We start from the raw sequence: 19,741 nt of genomic DNA on the forward strand, positions 1-19,741 counted from the left end.
GCCCGCTCCACCCACGGGTCCGTGGTGTGCTCGGCCGGCTCCTGGGTGCGCAGCCCACACCCGCCTCGGCTCAGCTGGAGCTTTGTCTGTATTCCACACTCTGCCAGCGACACCCCACGCCCGTCACCGGAGCCAGCCCTTCGCAGCAACTGGCTGTTTCTGTCAAGCGCCATGGCCGTCCCTGTGAGCCCAGCCCGGGGCCGTCCGGTGTGCCCAGGAAGAGCCGGGGACACAGCGCCTGGGGTGGGGGCTGGGGGGAGCCATGCCTCACTGCCCTTGGGGGGAGTTCTGCCACCCTGGTGTGGCCGTGGCTTCCACAGAGGGGCCAAGTGCTGGAGTGATGGCCGGGCTGCTGCAGCTCGGGCCCAGCCCGTCTCTGGCTCCTCAGCCCTGGTCCCGCAGCTGCAGCTCAGCGGGCGGCGTCCCCGCTTCAGACGGCGCTGGCCCAGCCCAGCTCATCACTGGCCCCTCTGGGCCTCGGTTCCCCCTCGTAAAGTGCCCTTTGTCCTCCCGCCTGCTACCTGCAGCCTCTTCCTTCAAGACAGGACTCAGCGTTGCCCGTTCAAGTGGCGACTGGACCCTGTGTGGCCGGTCACGGCGCAGCCGCAGAGTGGGTTGCGGGAGGCCGGGGGCTGGCGGTCACTGGGACCATGTCGGGGCACTGGGGAACCAGCCCGGCCCCCGCAGCCCCCTCCCCCACTGCCCTTTCCCAAGGGGCCCTGGCAGCACCTCGGCCCCGAGCTGAGGCCTGAGCTCCGGGACTGTCCCAGCTGCGGAGCTGCCACCGGCTCCGAGCCGCTTCCCTGCCCCGCTGCCCCCCCATGACAGGGCATGTGACAGTGTTTGCTCCGTGGGGTCCCATGCCACCTTGCTCGTCAGCACACACAGGCCGTCCTGCGATCTCCTCAAACAACAGCCCAGCGATTGCTTCAGGCGACAGGACAAACAAGCCGGGCTGGCCACCAGGCGCCTGGGGGTGTGCCCGGCCCCTGGCAGAAGTGCCCGTCTGGAAGGCCTCCCAGGGGCCGACGTTTCCAGGCGCGGCGGGGCCGCCTCTTACCAAAGAGCAGACTTTGTTTTGGAAAAGGTCCTGCTCCTTAAGCAGCGGGGACATCAACAGCGCAAGCTGGGGACACAGAGCCAGCACTTCGTTGACAGTTCTAAACATTTCATCACACCGACCCCTAAAAATAGCCCGGGCATGGAACAGACATCACTGGGAACTTGGGGAAGAGTCTGTTTTCCTGGAAAAGGAAGGGGACAGGACAGCCACTGTCGACATGGCCACTCCGGCGGCCAGGGCCGAGAGTCCCCAGAGAGGGGGAGGAACAATCGCTTTGCTGTCCTGTCCACCGTGGCGACTGTCCTGCAGAGGTTGACCGGTCACCAGAAGCCTCACGCTCATTTGAATCATCTCCCTGACTCCTGGGGGGCAGGTCACTAGGGAAACCGGGGTCCCCTAAACCATTCTCACCGCGGAGGAGGCCACGCGGGAGACCGCAGCAGTCACCCTCGGTCACACGCGACGTCCTTCCGCGTTCCCGGCCGAGGCAGTAATCATCGTCCCCGGCCAGTGTCACCACCAAACCTTCCTCCGGCTGGGCAGCTGCCCCCAGGAAAGCGACCTGTGGCCCGGAGGGGCAGGCGGCTCCCTCCATCGCTGGGCCTCATTTACCTGTGCCCCGCCCAGGGGCCGCTGCTGCCGCCCACCCTGGCCGTGCGCCCAGCCCCCTGCTTGCCTTTCTGGGACCCGGGGCCCACTCCCCCGCCCCTGGCCATACATGGTGATGGGCCATCTGAGTTTCGTCTCTGTGAGGTGCACATTCTCTGACTGCCTGGCACGGGGTAGCTTGGTTGAGTCCCAGCGGACGTTTGCACGGCCGCGTGCTAACCCTTCGCCTGTCTGGGAGGCAGATGCCTCCTTCCAGGCTGGGCCACTTGATGGGCAGAATTCTCTTTGCTTGGCTTATAAAAGAACAGCAGCCCAGCCTGCCTGCCTGGTGGTGGTGAGGGTTGGGGGGCCGGCTGTCACCGTGGAGACTTCGGGGAGCCACCGGGAGGCCGCAGAGATCTCAGCTCTCCCCGGCTCCTTGGCCTTTCTTTTCAAGGTGCTGAAAAACACATTCGACTGAGTACATTTGGGATCTAACTGGGTTTAGGAAGCGACTCATGACTCGGCAGCATCCCACCTCGCAACTGGACCTGAGCTCCTCGGGGCCGTGCAAATCGGAGGGTTTTTACAGACGGACGGTGGGGAAGGGAGCTATCAGCAAAGAAAAGCAAGGCTTATTCTGGGGCCGATGCCTTTTCTCTGCGGGGAGAGGATGGAAGGGTTTCCATCCTGCAGGTGGCCTCTGCTCCCTGCGGCGAAGGGAGAGGGCCCAGGTGACAGACGACCTTCCTGGTGCTGGACCAGAAAATCCCAGCCTGGTCGATGAAGAGGATGTTTCTGGGAGAGTCGAAACGGCAATTCGTTCAGGTACGAAATCTAGGTTTGGGGCCGTGGGCTTCAGCATGAGTTTTTCTTTAGGAAGCGACATGCCACGTCTTTCCTGTTGTCGATGAAAGAAAGTCCAGCCTAAGAACGAGTCTTGTGGCAGTTTATGTGAACCAAACCGATGGCAGTTGCTGGGGAGCAAACGTCTCAGCGGACTGAGAAAATGCTGCGCAGTGTGACCCTTCGGCGGCTGATTTTATGCATTAGAATCAAAGGAGACGTCGGGCGGTTACCTGACGCCCACGGGGGGCGGGTCTCTGGGATGAGACATGAAGCAAACGGAGGGATACATGCTTGTTTCACATGGGTGGGTGTGGGCTACCTCACACAGCTCAGACAGATGACCCTCGGGGGACAGGATGACCGCAAGGGGCACCGTGGTCTCGTGCTCTCGAGATGGTCGTCGTGCCTCCGCGGATCTGGAAGAGAAAATTACTCTGACATTTCAATGTTATCCTAGCGGCCCAGGGACAACGGACCATTTCGAAGGGAAAGACTGACCTTCACCAAGGAGGCCACAGGCCTAGGGCGTGAGGAGCCGGCGTGACTCGCTCTTACTTAGGCGTTGGTACGTTTAGCCCACCCCGGGCGCTTACCTTGGGCTCTGAGTTTGCTGGGCCCGCCGTGTGCCCCCCGAGCCCGTCAGGTTCAGTAGGTGGCCCCTGTTTCATTCACGCTTTCATTGATCATGTCTTTTCATATCTTCCTGCAAAACTTAAAGATTTTCTCTGTGTCTTGAACATTTCTTCTTAAGTTTACTTTTAGGTATATTTTGTTGTTGGCACTTGCGAACGTTCCCGTTTCGAACGTGTCACGGAGAGCATTCAAGGGAGCCTCGATTTGGACGTGCTTACCTCGTAACACACATTATTAATAAGAATGATTAAATCCCCATTTGTTCAAAGACTTCTGCCACTGATCATCGTGAGTTTTCCAGGTAAACGATTTTGTTATTTGTTGTTATTCCCTCGATTTAAGTGGCAGACGGCGACTACTCACCTGCCAGGCCTGGTGCGTGGGACCGACGTGGGGTGGGGTCAGGGTGGGTCGGGGCGTCAATCTTGCCCCTTCATTTCTGGTGTTTTAAAAATCCCATTTCCCCCTCCTGTCTTATCACGCTGCCTCCCACCTCCAGCCCCCGTGCTGATGACAGGCAGCTGGCCTGTCACCACCGTAACCAGGGTGCCGCTGCCTGTGGGGTCCCAGCACAGGCAGCTCCTGTCACTGGGGAGGTGTCTTCGTCCTGAGTGTAGCAGAACCCTGCTCTGGCCCACGAGTGGAAGGGGAGGGTACCGAGGGGTCCTGTTGGGCTCCGTGAGGCCCAGCTCTGAAACACAGGCAGGAACAAGGGGCAGCCACAGAGCCAGGTCCGCTGGCCTCAGACCGCACAGCTGGCCCGATGGGTGACGCTGGAGCCTGCTGCCGCCACGGGTCCTTTGGAGCTGAGTGCTGCTCCCCAGCTCCCAGCTCCCAGCTCCCAGCTCCCAGCGTGGGGAGGGGACCGAGGCGGGCACATTTCCGCGGATGAAAAGCCAGGAGGGCAGGCGAGCGGGACTTCATGTGCGGAGCAGACGGAGCGGACGCCGGTGCTGAGCGCCCTCGACATGCTGATGACTACGCCGGCGCCTTCTCCCCCTCTTCCAGCTCACTGGGTTTGTTTTTGGTGTGTTTTGTGCCGTAAGTGCATATTAAATTACCTTTGCTCCTAAAATGATTATTTTTGATCTTTAATCTGTCGGGCATTTCTTAAGATCATCAAAATACTTTTCCTTCCTTAATCTTTTGTTAAATATATGATTCAACCACCCTACGGGCCCAGGGGAGGCCTCGCTTGGCTGCGATGTGTCCGCCCCCCGTAGAATTCAGTTTCCTCTCATTTTCGTCGGTGTTCCCACGCGCGCCCCTGGGCGAGGTGGTCCAGTGCTGTATTTCACGTGGTGTCACGATCCCATGTCAGCGTCAGGGTCCTGGGCAGAACCCGCCTGCAGAACTGGCCGTGTCGCCGGCTGGCAGAGCAGGTGTCCCCCAGCACCCGTCCGTTCCGCTGCCTCGGAATCTCTACCTCCTTGTGAGTCGGCTTCGGCAGTTTCTGTTTTCATAGAAGATAATTTTATGTGTGTGGTTTTTTTTAAGGATAAATGTGTACACGACGTTTCTACCATGTTTTAATATTTCCTCTCACTTTGTAATTATTACTCAAAATGTCATTTATCACCAAAAAATTGAATTTAACGAAGACAAATGTTTTCTAACTCATTTATTTTGGCTTCATTTTTATTACTTGTGTAAAAATGTTACAAGTTTATTAATTTCTTTTATTTGCGGGTTTTCCCCTAGCTTTTAAAACTACCGAGTTCATTTATTTTATACCTCATCTTAAAATGAATTTAATGCCTCATATTTTCACACGAGCGGCATCTAGTATATTGCTTTTAAGAAACTTGATTTTTTATAACCGTTTTAGGGCTACAGAAAAACGGAGATGGTACAGAGCGTTCCCCACGCCCCCCGCCCCCCGCCAGCCTCCCGGCATCAGCCCCTCCGCTAGCGGCTCCTTCGTTCTGACCGACAGACCGCTACCGGCGCGTGGGCACCCGACGTCTGTACCCTACTCAGACTTCCTCAGGGTCGTCCCCGCTGGCCTTCGGTGTCCCAGGATCGCACCCAGAGTCCCACGCGACAGTTAACCTCGTGCTTCCTGGGCTCCTCGTGGGCGTGAACACTCAAAGGCAGCGCTGTCCTTTGGGGCCGTCCCCTGGGGCGGACCCTCAAGGCACTGGGCTTTCTTCCCCACTTCCCACTTGCATCTTCCTTGACCCCCAGCTCTGACTGGGGCTCTGCAGGCTTCCCCCCCGGCAGCCCCCACTCTCGCCGTCACCTGCCCCGCACAAGGCGGGTTCGCAGCGATGCTGCTGGAGGTGGGGCCCGGGATTCTCCCTCGACTGGGGTCCCTCAGTGACAGAAGTTGCTGGGACTTTTGACGTAAGAACATCCAAACCTGTACATAATTTTTTATAAAAACTTATTTGAGCCAAAGAGAGGACACACCTGGAAGCAGGACTTCGACAGAGATAAATGCGTGGAGAATAAGTTTGCAGTTTCTTTCACGCATTTAAGATTGCGGAGGGAACATGAGGAAGACGACAGGCAGGTGGGGAAGGCCAGGCAGGGGGATTACGGGGCGTTAACCAGAGTCTGAGCTCTTGAGGGCGGTTTGTTTATTTCAAAGGAGTGAACCGAGATGCTCAGAAACTGCATAGGGCTCGCTTGAGGCTAAAGCAAGCCTTTTGGTAAGGTGGCGATGTGCTGGGCTGTGACCTCCCACAGCGACTGGTCTAGGTAGGAGTTTATGATCAGGTCACCTTGTGAGGTGCCTTTCCATAGAACCCCTATTTTGTCCACAGACTCCTAGAGAGTTCTTCATGGGGAGGGAAAACCAGGTTGCAAAAAGAAATATTTCCATTTAAACATTTCTGGGCCATTGCCTACAGAGACTCAGAGACCTTATAAAGTTTACACGTCTTGGTGAGCTTCACAGGTTGCAGGGTGACGATGTGCAAAAATAAATTCTTATTGCATACGATGAAATTGAACAATGATGGCAATTACAGTAACACTGAAAATATGAATACTTAGGGATGCGTCTGACAAGTGTGTAAGCCCTGAGCCCTGCAGACCGTGAGCAGCCGGGAGGCACCAGAGGGCACGGGGACAGTGGAGACCCGGGCGTCGTGGGCCTGAGGCGCTGGAAGAGCTGCAGAGGGCAGTGTGGGAGTGGGGACATTCCACGAGGGGCCTTGCAATCTGTGTCGCTGTGGACCGGCCGTGTCCTGTGAGTCCCTGCTGCACCCGTCCTGGACACTGCTGTGACGGGGGCGTTTAGTGAATGCTTGTTGAATAGCTGAGCATGAGAAGTGACAGTCGAATGGAGGAAGCCAGCACCTCCACATCCAGATAGAGAGCGAAGGTGATTTCCCCTCACCTAGAATGGAAACTGAGACCCCCAGGCGGGCAGGCAGAGGCTTCTTCCTCAGAGCCCGCTGTGGGGGGAGGGCGGTCCCTGACCCTGGGTTTGTGGGAGACCCACAGGCAGGGGAGTGGGAGACCGCACAGTGGGAAGGGGGGCTCCAGGAGTCTGGGGCGGGGAGCCTCGGAGATTGGTCAGGGAGCGTCTTGGCTTTCTCGGGAGGGTCCTGAGCTGGAAGCAGGGACAGAAATTGGGGAAGCTGTCAGTTACCCATCAAGTCCTGGCCTTTGGGGCATGATGGGTGCACGATGGGTACAGGGTGGGGGTGCGGCTTCCAGTTGCTGGAGACACTGGTCTGCTTCCTGCCAAGACTGATTTACGCAGGCTGGGCTCCTGGCTGTCCCTGCAAGCGAGGGACTGGCCTCCTGGGCTGCTGGCCGCGGAGCGTGTCGCACTTCTGTCTTCACAGGTGGCCTCGCCCTGGTCTGCTCTCGCATGCAGGCCGCCGGCAGGCCCCAGCGCCCTCGGCTGTCCCGTTTTCGCACTTCCTTTACTGCCTCCTGCGTTTGAGGGAGAACAGTAAACTCTCATTAGAGACGGCCCTGCGGGCCTCGGGGTCACTGCCGCCCGCGCGGCCGCACGCCCGTGGTCACACGCACTTCGCTCACGTCCACCGTGGGACGCGCGCCCGCCACCAGCTGTGCCGGGCCGGAAACCTGGTCGGGCCGGCGGAGCAGGGCCCGGGATCCCGCGAACGGCGCTCGGCCCAACAGCTCCGCCCCGCCCGCCGCCCCGCCCGCCGCCCCGCCCCCGCGCCTGCGCACGCGCGCCCCCGCGCAGACTCCGCCCCGCGCACGCGCACCTGATCGCCAGCGACGCCTCTGACGCCCCCCGCGCACGCGCCGCACGCGCCGCACGCGCCCCGCGCGCCCCACGCCCCGCGCACGCGCAGGCCCCTCCCTGCGGCCAATGGGCGCCGCCGCCGCTTATTTGCCCGGCGTCGGCCGCCGCGCGTCAGTCAGTCCGGGCCCTGGGCCGACGTCGCCGCGTTCGCCGGCCCCGCGCTCGTCCTCCGGCTCCCGCCCGGCCGCTTCGGGACGCTCGGCTCCCGCCCGGGCCCGGCCCCGGCCCCGGCCCGCCGGCCGCAGCGCCCTCCCCCCGGCGCCATGTCGCAGAGCGGGACCCCCGGACTGCAGGAGGAGAGCCTGCAGGGTGAGCCGCGCGCGGGCGGGCGGGGCGTGGGGCGCCCGGCGCCGTCCCCTCCGGGGCCGCTCGCTGCCCGTGCGGCGGGTCGGCGCTCGGGACCCGGCGCCGCCGTCCCCGGGTCGAGCCCTGCGCGCCCAGCGGGCCCCGCCGGCCAGCCCGAGCGCTCCAGCCCGGGGCGGCCACAAATGCCGCCGAAGTCACCCCCGAGCCCGAATGGCCTGGAAGGGCCGCGTTCTGTGTCCCGTTGGGCGGTTCGGGCCAGTATCGGGTCGAATCGAGCGTTGAGTGGCGAGCGCGTCTGTCGCGAAGCGCTGGGCCGCCCCGGGGGGGGCGGGGTCCCGGGGGTGCGGACGCGCGGCCAGCTGACCGACGGACGGGCCGCGCACGGGCCCGGGGCAGGTGCCTGACCGGGCCTCTTAAAGTCCCCGTCCCACTCCTCCCGGAGGATCCTGATAAAACAAAGCGCAGAAGCGATTTGCGGGTTGAGAGGCAGAAGCGGGGTCTCCCGGTCCGGCGGCCGCACTCGCCTCTGCCTTGCGCCTGCTGCCCAGACCCGGGCTCCGCTAAGTGGGTGGCGGAGCCCTGGGCCTTGTTCCTCCTGGTCCATCGAGTCACCGGAGGGCCCGGGGGGCACGGAGCGCGCCGGCGTGGACCTTCGCGTTCTCTGAAGCGAGAGTTCACGAAGCGGACCGAGCGGGTCAGCCAGCTCTGGGGAGCGCTGGTCAAGCCTTTGGGAGTGAAGTTTCAAATCTTTGTTATTCTGGTGCATTTACTGTGTCTTTTTGTTAGTCCTCAAAACAGGATTTTATTAGGCAAGACTTAGGCTAATGCATTGTGTACCGTGTTTAAAAACTACATTTTAAAAATCCTGTAATCTCAAAGTTTTGAAATTGACTGTTTTCTTTGAACAGGGAGTCGTTTTTTCTGTCTTTACTCACAAAAGATCCAAGGGGCGTTTGATAAACTCTGCCTTAATCATCCTCTTTGTAATGATCAAACGGCTTAATTTCTAGCATGTATATTTTACTTACTGGTTCCGGTTAGTCCCTGGAAGAGATCCGGGCACTCCCGAGGGGGCTCGGATCTCGTTTCTGACACACCGGACTGCTGAGTCATTGGCAATGCAGAATAGCCAGCTCATGAATTAAAAGATTTGTTTTTGCGTTTTGTTTATTCTATAAAAAGATGGTTACAGCGAGAGTGGAAACTCACGGCAAGGATTCTCCTGGCCATTCTCGAGCCTACGTGCGGCAGGGCACAGGGCACTCACTGCTCGCAGCTGGCAGCCCAGTTCCAGTCCCGTGTGGGAGAAGTCACTGGGACAGGGCAGCTGCCCTGGGACATGCGAACGTGGCCTCTGTCTGCTGTGTTTTGATCTGGGTCGCTCTTGTTTACCTCTGAACCAGAAGTGAGAAAGCTTTGGTAGCGACACTCACAGCAGCAGCCATTTTCCCTCTGCCCGTAGTCTGGGGGACCAGAAGTTTTCCCTGAGGAGTTAACAGCAAAATCGATGTGTGTTTTCCTGTTCACTCCCTGTCCATTATCGGTAGAGCTGTTGAGTTGCAAGATGTTCTGTGTGCCTTTTTCTCCTTTATGACAGCTGAGGTGCAGGAGGGGGCCGACCTTTGTGACGATAAGATGTGCCGTCCAGCATCACGGGCGGGGAGGTGCCTGGCGGCCTGCCCAGGAAGCCCCCGTTCTGAGCATGGCTCCCGGAACCGCCCCCGCCCCCCGCCTTGCTGTATCACAGGTGGTCAGACGGTTCTGTTGTCATAGGCAACTCGGGTGGACAAGAATAGTTTGTGTGTTTTGCAGGCCAGCTGTGATCTGCGCGGTTTGCCAGCGTAGAGCTTTCAGACATGGAAATCGTTCCCGCTCCCCGCGTTTCTCAGATGGTCACGGCGAGGCCCAGGGGTTACGTGGAAAGTAAGGCAGGCGAGTGACAACAGTTGAGGAAAAATGAGGGGCTCTCCACTGAGTGCCAGCGGGGTGCTGGGAGCCTGAATAGGAGTCCTGTCACCCAGCTTCTGATAGGAACCGGGAACCGGAATTATCTAGCCAGGTGACTGTGTCTGAAATCACTGGCGGTGGCCTCGGGCTCCTGCCTGCCCCAGCTGGCGGCGAACTCCCACCTCCCCCAGGGAAGAAGCCCTGCGACTGGGCGTGGGCCCGGCAGGCCTTCCCTCTGGCCAAGGATCCTTCTGGAATGTCCTCCGTTCTGATGGGATCCCTCCTTTTGCCATTGGAATGCTTGCCCTTCCCCTAGCCAGTCATTTTCAGCCCTGGCTGCCATCAGCGCCGCTGTAGCTCTTTCAAAATCTGCTCTCCGGGGTTCGGCCCCAGTGCTCCAAATAAGATGTCGGCTAGCTGGAGGGCCAGGGCGGGAGGGAGCGACCGGGAGATCCTTCCGTGAACCGTGCAGATGTCTAACCGACGTGCCAGACGCTGGAAACTCATCAGAATAAATAAGTTATAAACAAAATTGGTTTGACCTCCTCTCCAATTCAGTTATTAAAAGAAATTTGATAGACATCAAGGAGGAGGAGGTAAATTACCACTATTTGTAAAAGATAAGATTTCATTCATATAAAACCAAGGAAATAAAAAAAACTACAACAAGCGATAACAATGTATTTAGATTTCTAGGAATAAAGAAAAAGAATCGTGGGGGACGGCAGTGGGCCAGGCCTCTGGGGAGCAGTGGGGACGCACCACAGGGGGTTCCCCTTGCCACCCTGGACCTGCTGCCCCGCTAGACTGGGGCTCTGGTGGGTGCACCTGGGGTGTGGAGAGGCAGTGTCGCGAGGTCACTCGTCTGTCACAGCTTGAGACCGACTTGCGGCGTCTTGTTCATGGTGCCAGCTGCCAGCAGGAGTGGGGGTGGGGAGCCCGGCGGCCTGTGGACTTGCCTTGGTCAGGACGCCGCTGTGCTTTTTCCTGACGCCCAGTTATACCAGTTAGTCGGTAGATTGTTTGTGATGCCGAGGAAGTTTTCTAAGTTTACGAAGCAGCCTTAATCCCGAGAGATCTTAATCATCTTAATCATCGCAAAATGCGGGAGGATGACTAGCGTGCGCTTTCATTTTCCAGGAAGCGTTTGCCCACTCAGTTGCTGCGGGTTAATAATAAAACTTGTGTCCTTTGGTAAGTCATTCCTTGGAATACAGATTTTGGATCCATCGCTTTTGCTGTGGACAGTCCAGAGTGGGATTTTTTCCCCCTTTCTCCAGGAAGCTTAGGACTTTCTATGAGATGACTCCAGAAAGCATCCACTTGTTCCCGTGGAGTCTCGAGTTGGCCCTCGTGGTACAATAAGAAACACACATGTACGCCTGAAACTAATTGACGTGTTCTATGTCAATTATATTTCAATTAAAACATTTAATGTTTGTGCCTGGTCGCTGGCACAGCAATAAAACCCTTGAGGTTTCTTGAGTGACAGTAGCAACTTTGTTATTTATTGTCCCTTTTGTAGGGAGCCCCTCAGGCTGAGGTTTGGAAAGACCACCCCTGATTACAGGGTGGGAACCAGGCCCCCACCCCCGTAGGGCAGGGCGGGGAGAGGGCTGGAGATTGGGTTGTGGGGGGGCTGGGTTAGCAGGCCACCAGGTGCCGGGAGGGGGTGGGGACGCTGGCTCTGCATCTCCTGGGTGGCTGTCCCTGATCGTGTCCTTTCTCATAGATGGCAAAACATGAGTAGGGGGTTTTCTGAGTCCTGTGTGCCATTCCAGGGAGTTACTGAACTTGGGGAGAGGGGTCGGGGCCCGTCAGGGGGAAGTGCGGGTGACCTGGGTATCCCATTTTGGGGCAGTCTTGTGGGACTAGAACCTGTGGGACCTCACGCCAGCTCCAGCGAACTGGAGTGTTGGACTGCTGTGCGGTGTTGGAGAATCGGCTCTTGGTGTGGAAACGCCCACACGTCAGTGGCATGGATAACCAGCCTCCGGTCGTGCCAGGCCCGTCGGCGAGCGGGCAGCACGTCAGCCTGGGTGAGCGCACGGAGCCAGACCCAGAATCTGAGTAAGCGACTGAACCTGGAAGAACGGAACTGTGCCAGCGCAGGGGCCGGAGCCGGCTTGCTGGCTGTCACCTCGAGTCCCAGGGAAGGAAGGAAGGAGGGCTAGTGAAGGACTGTCAGGTTTGTGTTTTAATGATGACGCTTCAGGGCGAGGAGGTGTCAGTGCAGCTGGTAAGTGGTGGCAGGTGAGCGGCCTCGGGTGGCGGAGGGGGCGTCCCTGCAGTGGCCTGGGCTTTTGTCCAGGGAGCCCTGGGCAGCAGGAGGGGACCGCCTTCCCGCTGTGTGCTTGCAACGCGAGAAAAGCCCGAAGCTAGTTTGAAAAGGAACTGGTGTGGTCGTTTTGTTAGCCACGTGGGAGGCTGGTGCACGGGCTGGTGCGTGGGCGGCAGGTCCCCCTTCCTGCCGGGTCTGGGATTGCCTTTCTTCCAGTTGAGAGGGCACATTCTGCAGCCACCAGCATGGAGGGTGAGGCCAGGACTCCTCTGGAGAGAGGCTGCCTGGCGCCAGGGGCTCCTCTGTGGTCCGCTCTCCCGCCAGCGGAGTGATGGCGGTGGCCTCCCCTCCTCGGGCATCCTGAACGCAGTGCTGGCTTGAGGACCAGCCGCTCTGTCCCTGTCACTGCACGGTGCCGTGTAGGCTCCAGCACAGGGTAGCACCTCTGGGCGCAGGTTGTCATAACGTGCGGGCGACTGCAGTCTAGCTCGTGGCGTTTTCCTAGTACACGAATTTTCCAGGCTTCTGTCTGCCTTCGCCCTCCCCGCCTGCACCTGTCCTCCAGATGCCACCAGGGTCTTTGAGCAGTACACACACCAGGGATGCACAGACTCATGACACAAGCCAGACAGCCATCGGGCCCAGACACAGGCTCTGCGTGCTGCTTGGTTGCTGATGGGGCCGCCGCCCAGGGGAGCAGCAGGGGCGGGCTGGTCAGGGACTGGAAACCAGGCCGCGTCTGGTGACACACACATGGAATCCAGGCTCACGGAACCCAGGTCCAAAGGAGGGTGAAAACAATACAGCTGTTTGGAAATACGGAACACTGCCATGACCTCAGGTTGGGAGGAGATTGAAGACTTGAAAGACTTCAACTCAAGATTTGCTGCTCATCAGAAGACGGTAAGGGTGACGAGACGCCACAGTGGCAGAAGTGACTTGCAGCATGTTCATGCGGGGCTCGGCCTGTCTCTGGAACCCCAGACTCCTGCAGCATTTCGAAGGAGCCTGCCCAGCAGAGAGGGTGAGGCTTCTGAGCCGCCAGTTTAGAAAGATGCCATTTAAATGGCCGTAAACGTGAAAAAAACATTCGGCCTCATTAGTGACCAGAAGTGCAGAAGAAACCACACGAGACTCCGGCGTACGCCACAGGATGGCTGAGGGTGCAGACCGGTGACAAGTGCAAAGCAACACACATGCTTCTGTTGGGAGAACTGTCTGTCGGTTCAGCTGCAGTGGACGGCAGGCAGCGCTGTTTCCGGTGACGTTGGACGCGCGCGCTGTCTTTGAACCTGGCGACCCCACTCCTAGGTATGTGTCCCGCGCAGAGCCTGCACAGGGACGCGGTGGAGTGGTGCCAGCGGCCAGTGCGGAGCGGGCACGCAGGACAGGACAGCAAATGGTGGCGGCGTGCACGGTGCGATTCTGGACGCAGCGACAGCGGTGCTCGCCACACAGATGGACCCACACGCCTGGCGGCCCCTCGCGTGCAGCCATAGGGTTGCTGCCGGGTGCCGGCCCCTCCCAGCCTCTGTCCCCACAGCTGCCGTGTTGCAGCCGCCGCGTGGGATGCTCCTGGCAGCACCTGCATCTCTGGGTAGGGCTCTCGCCTGTCCTTTTGTGAGACGCGCCAAAGCTGTTTTCTGTCTATCAACTGTCTCACCTTTCAAACTGCAAGACACACACACAGGCAAGACCAGCGGCCCTCCTCGCCTTCCCCTCGTCATCCCACACTCACCTCACAGGGTCCCCCGATCTCTGCAGGCCCCCTGGGGTGGGGCTCTGCCCGTCAGCAGACACACAGCCCGAGCACAGCCATCACTGCAGCGTGCCATGTCAGCTGTTGGGTGGGACAGAACTGATCCGGTTCATTCCCAACACTGGGCCGCAGGAGACAAAGCCTCGCTTGGAATCACGGCTTCACACAGGGTTTGCGGTCGGCGTGGGGTGGTAGCTGCTTCTGCACTGCGTTTTGGTGAGCAGGTGACCCGGTGCGAGGGAGACAGTTCTTTGAATCTGTGAAATCTGTCAGGATACGGTAAGTTTGGCATATGTAGCATGTCAATTTCTAGTTCGAGCAAGCATGGATGCTGAGCTCACTTCTTGTATGGACCTGGCTAAGCGGTGCTGGGGATGGCTTGTTTTTATTAGTCGAGTGGAGTCTGAAGTCACCTTTGTCGTGTTGACATTCGTCTGGCTGCTGGTGTAATGAGTACAGAGCAGCCATCGTGAGGTTTCTGGGGCCGTGGGGTCAGAATGTCATGCTGCTGTATGGGACTAGGTTGGTAAGAGAGTTGAAGCCTTTAAAAAAACTGAATCTTTTAAGCTCCTTTTGACACCCCGTTTGTTCTAACAGTTCAGTGCAAAACGGCACGTGCCCAGTGGGACCCTCCTGACCACGGGCCTGGGCAGGGAGAGGCTGGGCTGTGCTCGGCGGGGGGGCTTGGGGCGCCGCTCTGGCCTGCACCCCAGGAGGGGAGGGCAGGGCGGCGGGCTGTTGGAAGGCGCGCAGCTCGCAGAAAGCTCATCTGCTCTGTCCGTCCCCGCAGGCTCGTGGGTGGAGCTGCACTTCAGCAACGGGAGCACGAGCAGCGCTCCAGCCTCGGTTTCCATGTACAATGGGGACATGGAGAAGATACTGCTGGACGCCCAGCACGAGTCTGGTCGGAGCAGCTCCAAGAGCTCACACTGTGACAGGTGGGTGCGCACTCGGATGCCGTGCTGGGGGTGGGGAGGAAGGACCCCGCAGCGGCTGGCTCCTCAGCTGGCTTGGTCAGGCTGGTCGTCCTGGCCCGTCCTCGGCCCGGCCCGTCAGCCAGGGCAGCATGGCCGGGTCTGGATATCGGGGTCAGGTGCTCCCAGGGCCATGTGATACCACAGGCCCCCCACCTCTGGCGTCCCACGCGCCGCCAGGACGGGCCGGCTGGTGCCCTGGCCTGGCGCCGGGAGAGGGAGCACAGCCGCCCCTCCCTGTGGGCCCTGCTTCTCCGACGGAGAGGCCGGCGGTGCGTCTGTCCTTCCCGCCCTCACTCACGCCGTTCCCGCAGCCCGCCTCGCTCGCAGACCCCGCAAGATACGAACAGAGTGTCCGAGGCCGACAGCCACAGCATCGGAGAAAAGAACAGCTCCCAGGTGGGCGGGCGGGGCGCCTGCAGTTGGGGTCCGCGGTGGTGTGGTGGAGCGCAGTCTGGCTTTGGGCCGTCTCTGGTCTTTTAGGCTGTGGATGGAGGCACCCCAAACACCTGGCCCACAGGAGCCAAAGGAGCGGGGCCGGGGTGGGACGGGGTGGCCCTGTGCCCGGCCTGGCTGCAGGTGGGCAGTGGGGTCTGGTGTCTGCTGTGCGGAGTCGCCACGACCTGCAGGCCGCCCCGAGCCCCCCGCCATCGTGGCTGTGGAGCTGACACTTGCTCACTGGGCCTGCATGTGCCTCCAGAAAGTCCCTGTGCTGTGCTGGGTGGTGCGGGAGGTTTAGCCTTCGGGGCCACCAGGCTGTGATTTCCGCTTGGGGTCTGCGTGAGGGGCTCCAGTCGGGACCTGCCTCGCGTGCCCTGGCCGTGCTTTTTAGTGACTGTGGCGGTCCTGGTCCCCTCCCCTCAGCCAGGATAGGCCCAGGCTTTGTTGGGATGCCCTGCCGGCCCACCCCCCAGACCTTCAGGGGCCACCCATGGCCACGGTGTCACAACCACACAGTTGGTTTGAAAAAATACCGCACCCTGGTCCATTTCCAAAATGTTAATTTTTTTGGATTCTATAAAGTTTTATGCTCAGGTGCAGAAGTCATAAGTGCAGAGGAGGAGAGGAGAGCGTGTCTGACCCGCGCTCAGTCCCCAAGCGGCCTTCCGGCCTCGGACACGCGGTGCCCTCGGCGCAGGGCGGCCATCTGGGGTGCCCGCCGCGTGGCCTCAGGCTTGTCCCGTTTTCCTCCTCGGAGCCGGCTCGGCGGTCGGCACCTTTGTGGACGTTTGTCCTCACTGCGTGTTGCTTCCTGGAAGTGTTTGCTGCTCTCGGAGCCCCAGCCTCCCAGTCGGGACTGTCAGGAGGGGTGGTCTGTGCCTGGGGGGCGGGGGCACGTGGTCCGATGCCCGTGGGGCTGCTGCCCCGTATGGGCCGCAGGTTCAGTGCCCTCCCCGTTGCTGTCACAGTCGGAGGAGGATTACCTGGAGAGGAGGAGGGAGGTCGAGAGCATCCTGAAGAAAAACTCCGACTGGATCTGGGACTGGTCGAGTCGGCCGGAGAACGTCCCCCCCAAGTGAGTCCCCTGTCAGCCCCGCACCCCGCGGGCCGAGGGCCACCGCCGCCCTCGCTGCCACAGCCCTCTCCCCCAGGGAGTTCCTGCTCCGGCGCCCGAGGCGCACGGCCGCGCTCAGCATGCGCAACACCAGCGTCATGAAGAGGGGCGGCGTCTGCTCGGCCGAATTCCTCAAGGTCTTCCTTCCGTCCCTGCTGCTGTCGCACCTCCTGGCCATCGGCCTGGGGTGAGTGTCCGCCCTGCCCGCCGCGCGGGTTCCGGGCCCAGGGCGTCAGCTTCCCGCTGACATGTAGGTCCTGGGTCACAGCTTACGTAGCAGCGTGTCCACTGACGAGCCCGGGAAGTCCCCGTGCGCTCAGGAAACAGACGTGCCCTGCAACCGGGGCCCGGCCCCAGCTGCGGGGTGGCCCGGGCCCGCTTCTGTGGCTGCAGCTGTCCCTCAGTGAGTCATGCTGGGGGACACTCTGAACCTCTGCTGGGAGGTGCTCGTGCCCCCTGCAGTGCCAGAACAGCCAGGCGCTCAGGTGTGCGGCTTGTCACACTAATGCAGTGGAAAACACAGGTGCAGCTGAGCACCCTGCCGCCCCCTCCGGCCCGCCCCACCCTGGGCGGGGGACAGCGCTCCGGCTGCGGTTCGCTGTGTTGTCAGGACGGGCTTCTGGGCTTGGCTGGCGGGCTTGTGCCTGAGACAGAGGGCGGCAGGACCCCGGAGCCCCTGTGCGCCCGTGTGTTCTAAGTCTCGGGGCTCAGGGTCTCACGGATTGTGGCCAGTCAGCAGCCTCGGGGGAGGTCAGTGGGGTTGCTTTCCCTGACCTTTGACCCCCGCCAACACTAGTGGCTCCCCGGGCTGGTCTCAGGCCCCTGGACGTCAGTGTGTCCAGACTCACCGTGGCCAGCACTTTCCCAGGCCTTCCTGGTGTCACAGACTGGGACTGCTCCAGCGCCCCGAGCCAGCACATCGGGTTCTGGGGGCAGGGCCTTCACCTCACGGGGGTTTCTGCAGCCAGCTCCCTACCGTCAGGCTGAGCCCCACCGTCCAGCTCACCCGAGGGGGCCCCCCCGCTTCTGTCCTCCTTTCCAGGAGTCATAGCTTCAGCTCTGGCTTCTGTGAGGCCGGCGGCCGTTGCTGTGGGCAGTGACAGTGGCCCGCCCTGCGGCGTGTTGCCGGGTCAGTGAAGGGTAGGGGCGCCTGCGTTCCCTTCGCTGTGAGGACGTGCAGGGGGCGCGTGTCCTCTGCCTGAGGGCTGCGTGCTCCACGCCGTCAGCACTCCCGGGCTTCTCTCGGTCAGGGGACACCCCGACGGGGGAGGTTCGCCACCCCTTCGCAGTCCGCCTCACTCGCGTGAGCGGAAGCAAGCCGGCGGCCCCCTCGCTGTGGGGTGACGAGCCGCACTCAGAGTCCCCTCCCCCGGCAGGATCTACATCGGACGGCGCCTGACCACCTCCACCAGCACCTTTTGATGGGGAGCTGGAGTCGGCTTCTTCCTGGAGCGGGATCGACACCGGAGCTTGCGACACAGCTGCAGAGCTGTCGTGGTCCTCTCCGGCCGCTTGCAATGTGTGTGTGTGTGTGTGTGTGTGTGTGTGTGTGTGTGTTCTGTAGATGCCGCATCCCTAGTGAGACGAAAGGACAGACACTCAGCCCGGCCACCCTGTAGTCACGCCTGTGGGGTCAGTGAGTGAGCATGCCACGCTGACATCTACTGTAATTTGGTAATGTGTTTTCTTTATAATATCCAAATACCTAAGTATAAATAATTTTACCGTGTTCGTCATGATGTGTGTAGTATTTTAACAAAATTGTGTGATCCTTAATTCAGTTAAAACACTAAGAATTTCGGGAGAGTGAGTGACGTTGACGTTCAGATGAACTACGTAAAGGTCCACCCAGACCGACACTGTGGCCTTCTAGTCACTGCTACAGGAATTGTGGTAAGCGGGCACGGCTGTCCTCAAAGACCGCCGCTGCCCGCTGCTGTCCTTGGTCACACTGTAAACAGAGCCGTGGGCACAGGGCAGCCCTGTGCAGCGCACACTGGCCTGCTTCCTGTCGCCGGGTGGACTGAGCGACCACCTGGGATGACGAGGCTGCCATCTGCCCAGCCCCGTCCTCGTCCCACTCCAGACTGCTGAATTGAGGCGTGTCGTGTCGTCTGATCGATTTTTGCGTGCTCTTCGAATCGGCTTCATTCTCAGCAAATCTGTGTCTACTTTAAAAGACTGGAAATAGGAAAAAATAAATCTTTGCCAAATCTTTCAGAGGTGACTGTATTTACATACGGTTTAAAATGACACGTCATAAAAGCTTTTTGATTAAACCGGCTCAGTTCCCCTTGTCGAGTTCTTTATTTTCTCTACAGCATGTTTCAAAGGCTGCCTGTTTGATACACTTTATATGCTGTTCACTAAATTCAGTTGTATTAAAATAAATGTAACAGTTTTTTAAAATCCTGGTTTCTGTTGAAACAGTTACCGTGGAAGCGTCTACCGCCCTTTCACTCAGAGAGGCTGGTTGGATGGCATCTGAATTCTGTGATGCAGGCTCTTAAGGAGAGGAGGTCTGTGAGGTGACACTGACTTGCTCTGGCCAGGCGGTTCAGGAGTGTTTGTCTTTCATGGGAAATGAAGGGTTTGTCTCTCTGCTTCTGTCCACTGTGGGCTGTGCTCAGCACGTCCCAGCAAGGGCAGTCCCCCACTGCCACATGAACCATCACTTGGGCAGTCATGCTTGTTCCTGTCACCGATGGCATTAGCCGAGCTCCTGATGAAATGGGCTTCAGTCCTCAGCATCTGTTACGGAAGCAGGAAGCGTGTTGCTCAAGCGAGACGGCTTTTCCTAGGGGCCTCTCCCGTCACACTGCACCGTTACAGTGGTCACGTGACTGTGCGTACACGTGTCAGGCTGGGTGACTGACAACACAGTAACTGAGCTTCAGCAAACGGACCTTTAACTGTTAAATAACATTTATCCAAACAGTTTTAGAGCAACACAAATTAGAACACTTGCCTGCTACGTTTAAACGCGGTTTCCTGACCCAGACGTCTGCAGTAACCAGAGTGAGCTTGTAAACCAGTGTGACACTTGTACTTTGCCAGAAGACATGCAGATGGGGACAGCACCCTGGAGGGAAATTGGACAGATCTTTAACAGGACACATTCCATGTGACCTCGAAGCTGCTTCTAGGAACTTACCTGGAACAGAAACTCGTCTGAAAATGCACCTGTCTGTGTGTGATGCTTGCGGCACGGGTGTGCACGGGGTTGGGCGAGCAGGCTGTGGTGGTCCACATGCCACACAGCGCAGCTTCAGAAAAGGGTCGACGAACCGACTCGTTTCCAAGATACACTCACGTGAGTATTTGTGTACCCAACGGACCGGAATCAGTGGCGGGCAGTTGCGAATCGGCCCAGTGCGTGTGGGCTGCACTGCCGGGTCGTTTGTAAACTGGCAGCCACAGCCACCCCGTCCCTCGAATCCACTGGCGCGGCGCAGGGCCAACCTGGGAAGGACGGGCCAGCCCAGCGGGTGGCCCATCCCTGCTTGGACCTTCTGGTGTCAGGCAAGCTGCCCCAGTTGACACCGTTGGGAG

General features: G+C 59.5%; 2 protein-coding genes across 9 annotated transcripts in view; one reads left to right on the forward strand and one right to left on the reverse strand.

The window, feature by feature from the left end:
* Window positions 1–6,272: 6,272 nt before the first annotated feature.
* The window catches only part of PPP2R2D (protein phosphatase 2 regulatory subunit Bdelta), a 35,790-nt gene continuing 22,321 nt past the window's right edge, over window positions 6,273–19,741 (reverse strand). For 3 of the 8 annotated variants that reach the window (XR_005647195.1, XR_005647183.1, XR_005647180.1), the window contains one exon: window positions 18,403–19,271. Coding sequence is in view for 2 of the 8 variants with exons in the window: in XM_039835979.1 (XP_039691913.1) it covers window positions 18,934–18,940; window positions 19,158–19,271 (121 nt within the window). In the remaining 6 variants the exon portion in view is untranslated. Of the gene's footprint in view, window positions 7,025–7,123; window positions 7,230–7,871; window positions 13,505–18,402; window positions 19,272–19,741 lie in introns of those variants that run through there. The other 5 variants (XR_005647199.1, XM_039835980.1, XR_005647178.1 and 2 more) reach the window with 4 other exon arrangements.
* Window positions 7,524–18,472, forward strand: BNIP3 (BCL2 interacting protein 3). Its single transcript, XM_039835981.1, has 6 exons — window positions 7,524–7,676; window positions 14,451–14,598; window positions 14,949–15,033; window positions 16,044–16,150; window positions 16,227–16,376; window positions 17,566–18,472. Exons 1-6 carry the CDS (start codon window positions 7,631–7,633, stop codon window positions 17,609–17,611), a joined length of 582 nt encoding a protein of 193 aa, XP_039691915.1. The 5' UTR covers window positions 7,524–7,630; the 3' UTR covers window positions 17,612–18,472.

Source organism: Pteropus medius, unplaced genomic scaffold (assembly GCF_902729225.1).
Source record: "Pteropus medius unplaced genomic scaffold, Ma_sr-lr_union100, whole genome shotgun sequence".
NCBI classification, from domain to species: Eukaryota; Metazoa; Chordata; class Mammalia; order Chiroptera; family Pteropodidae; genus Pteropus; species Pteropus medius.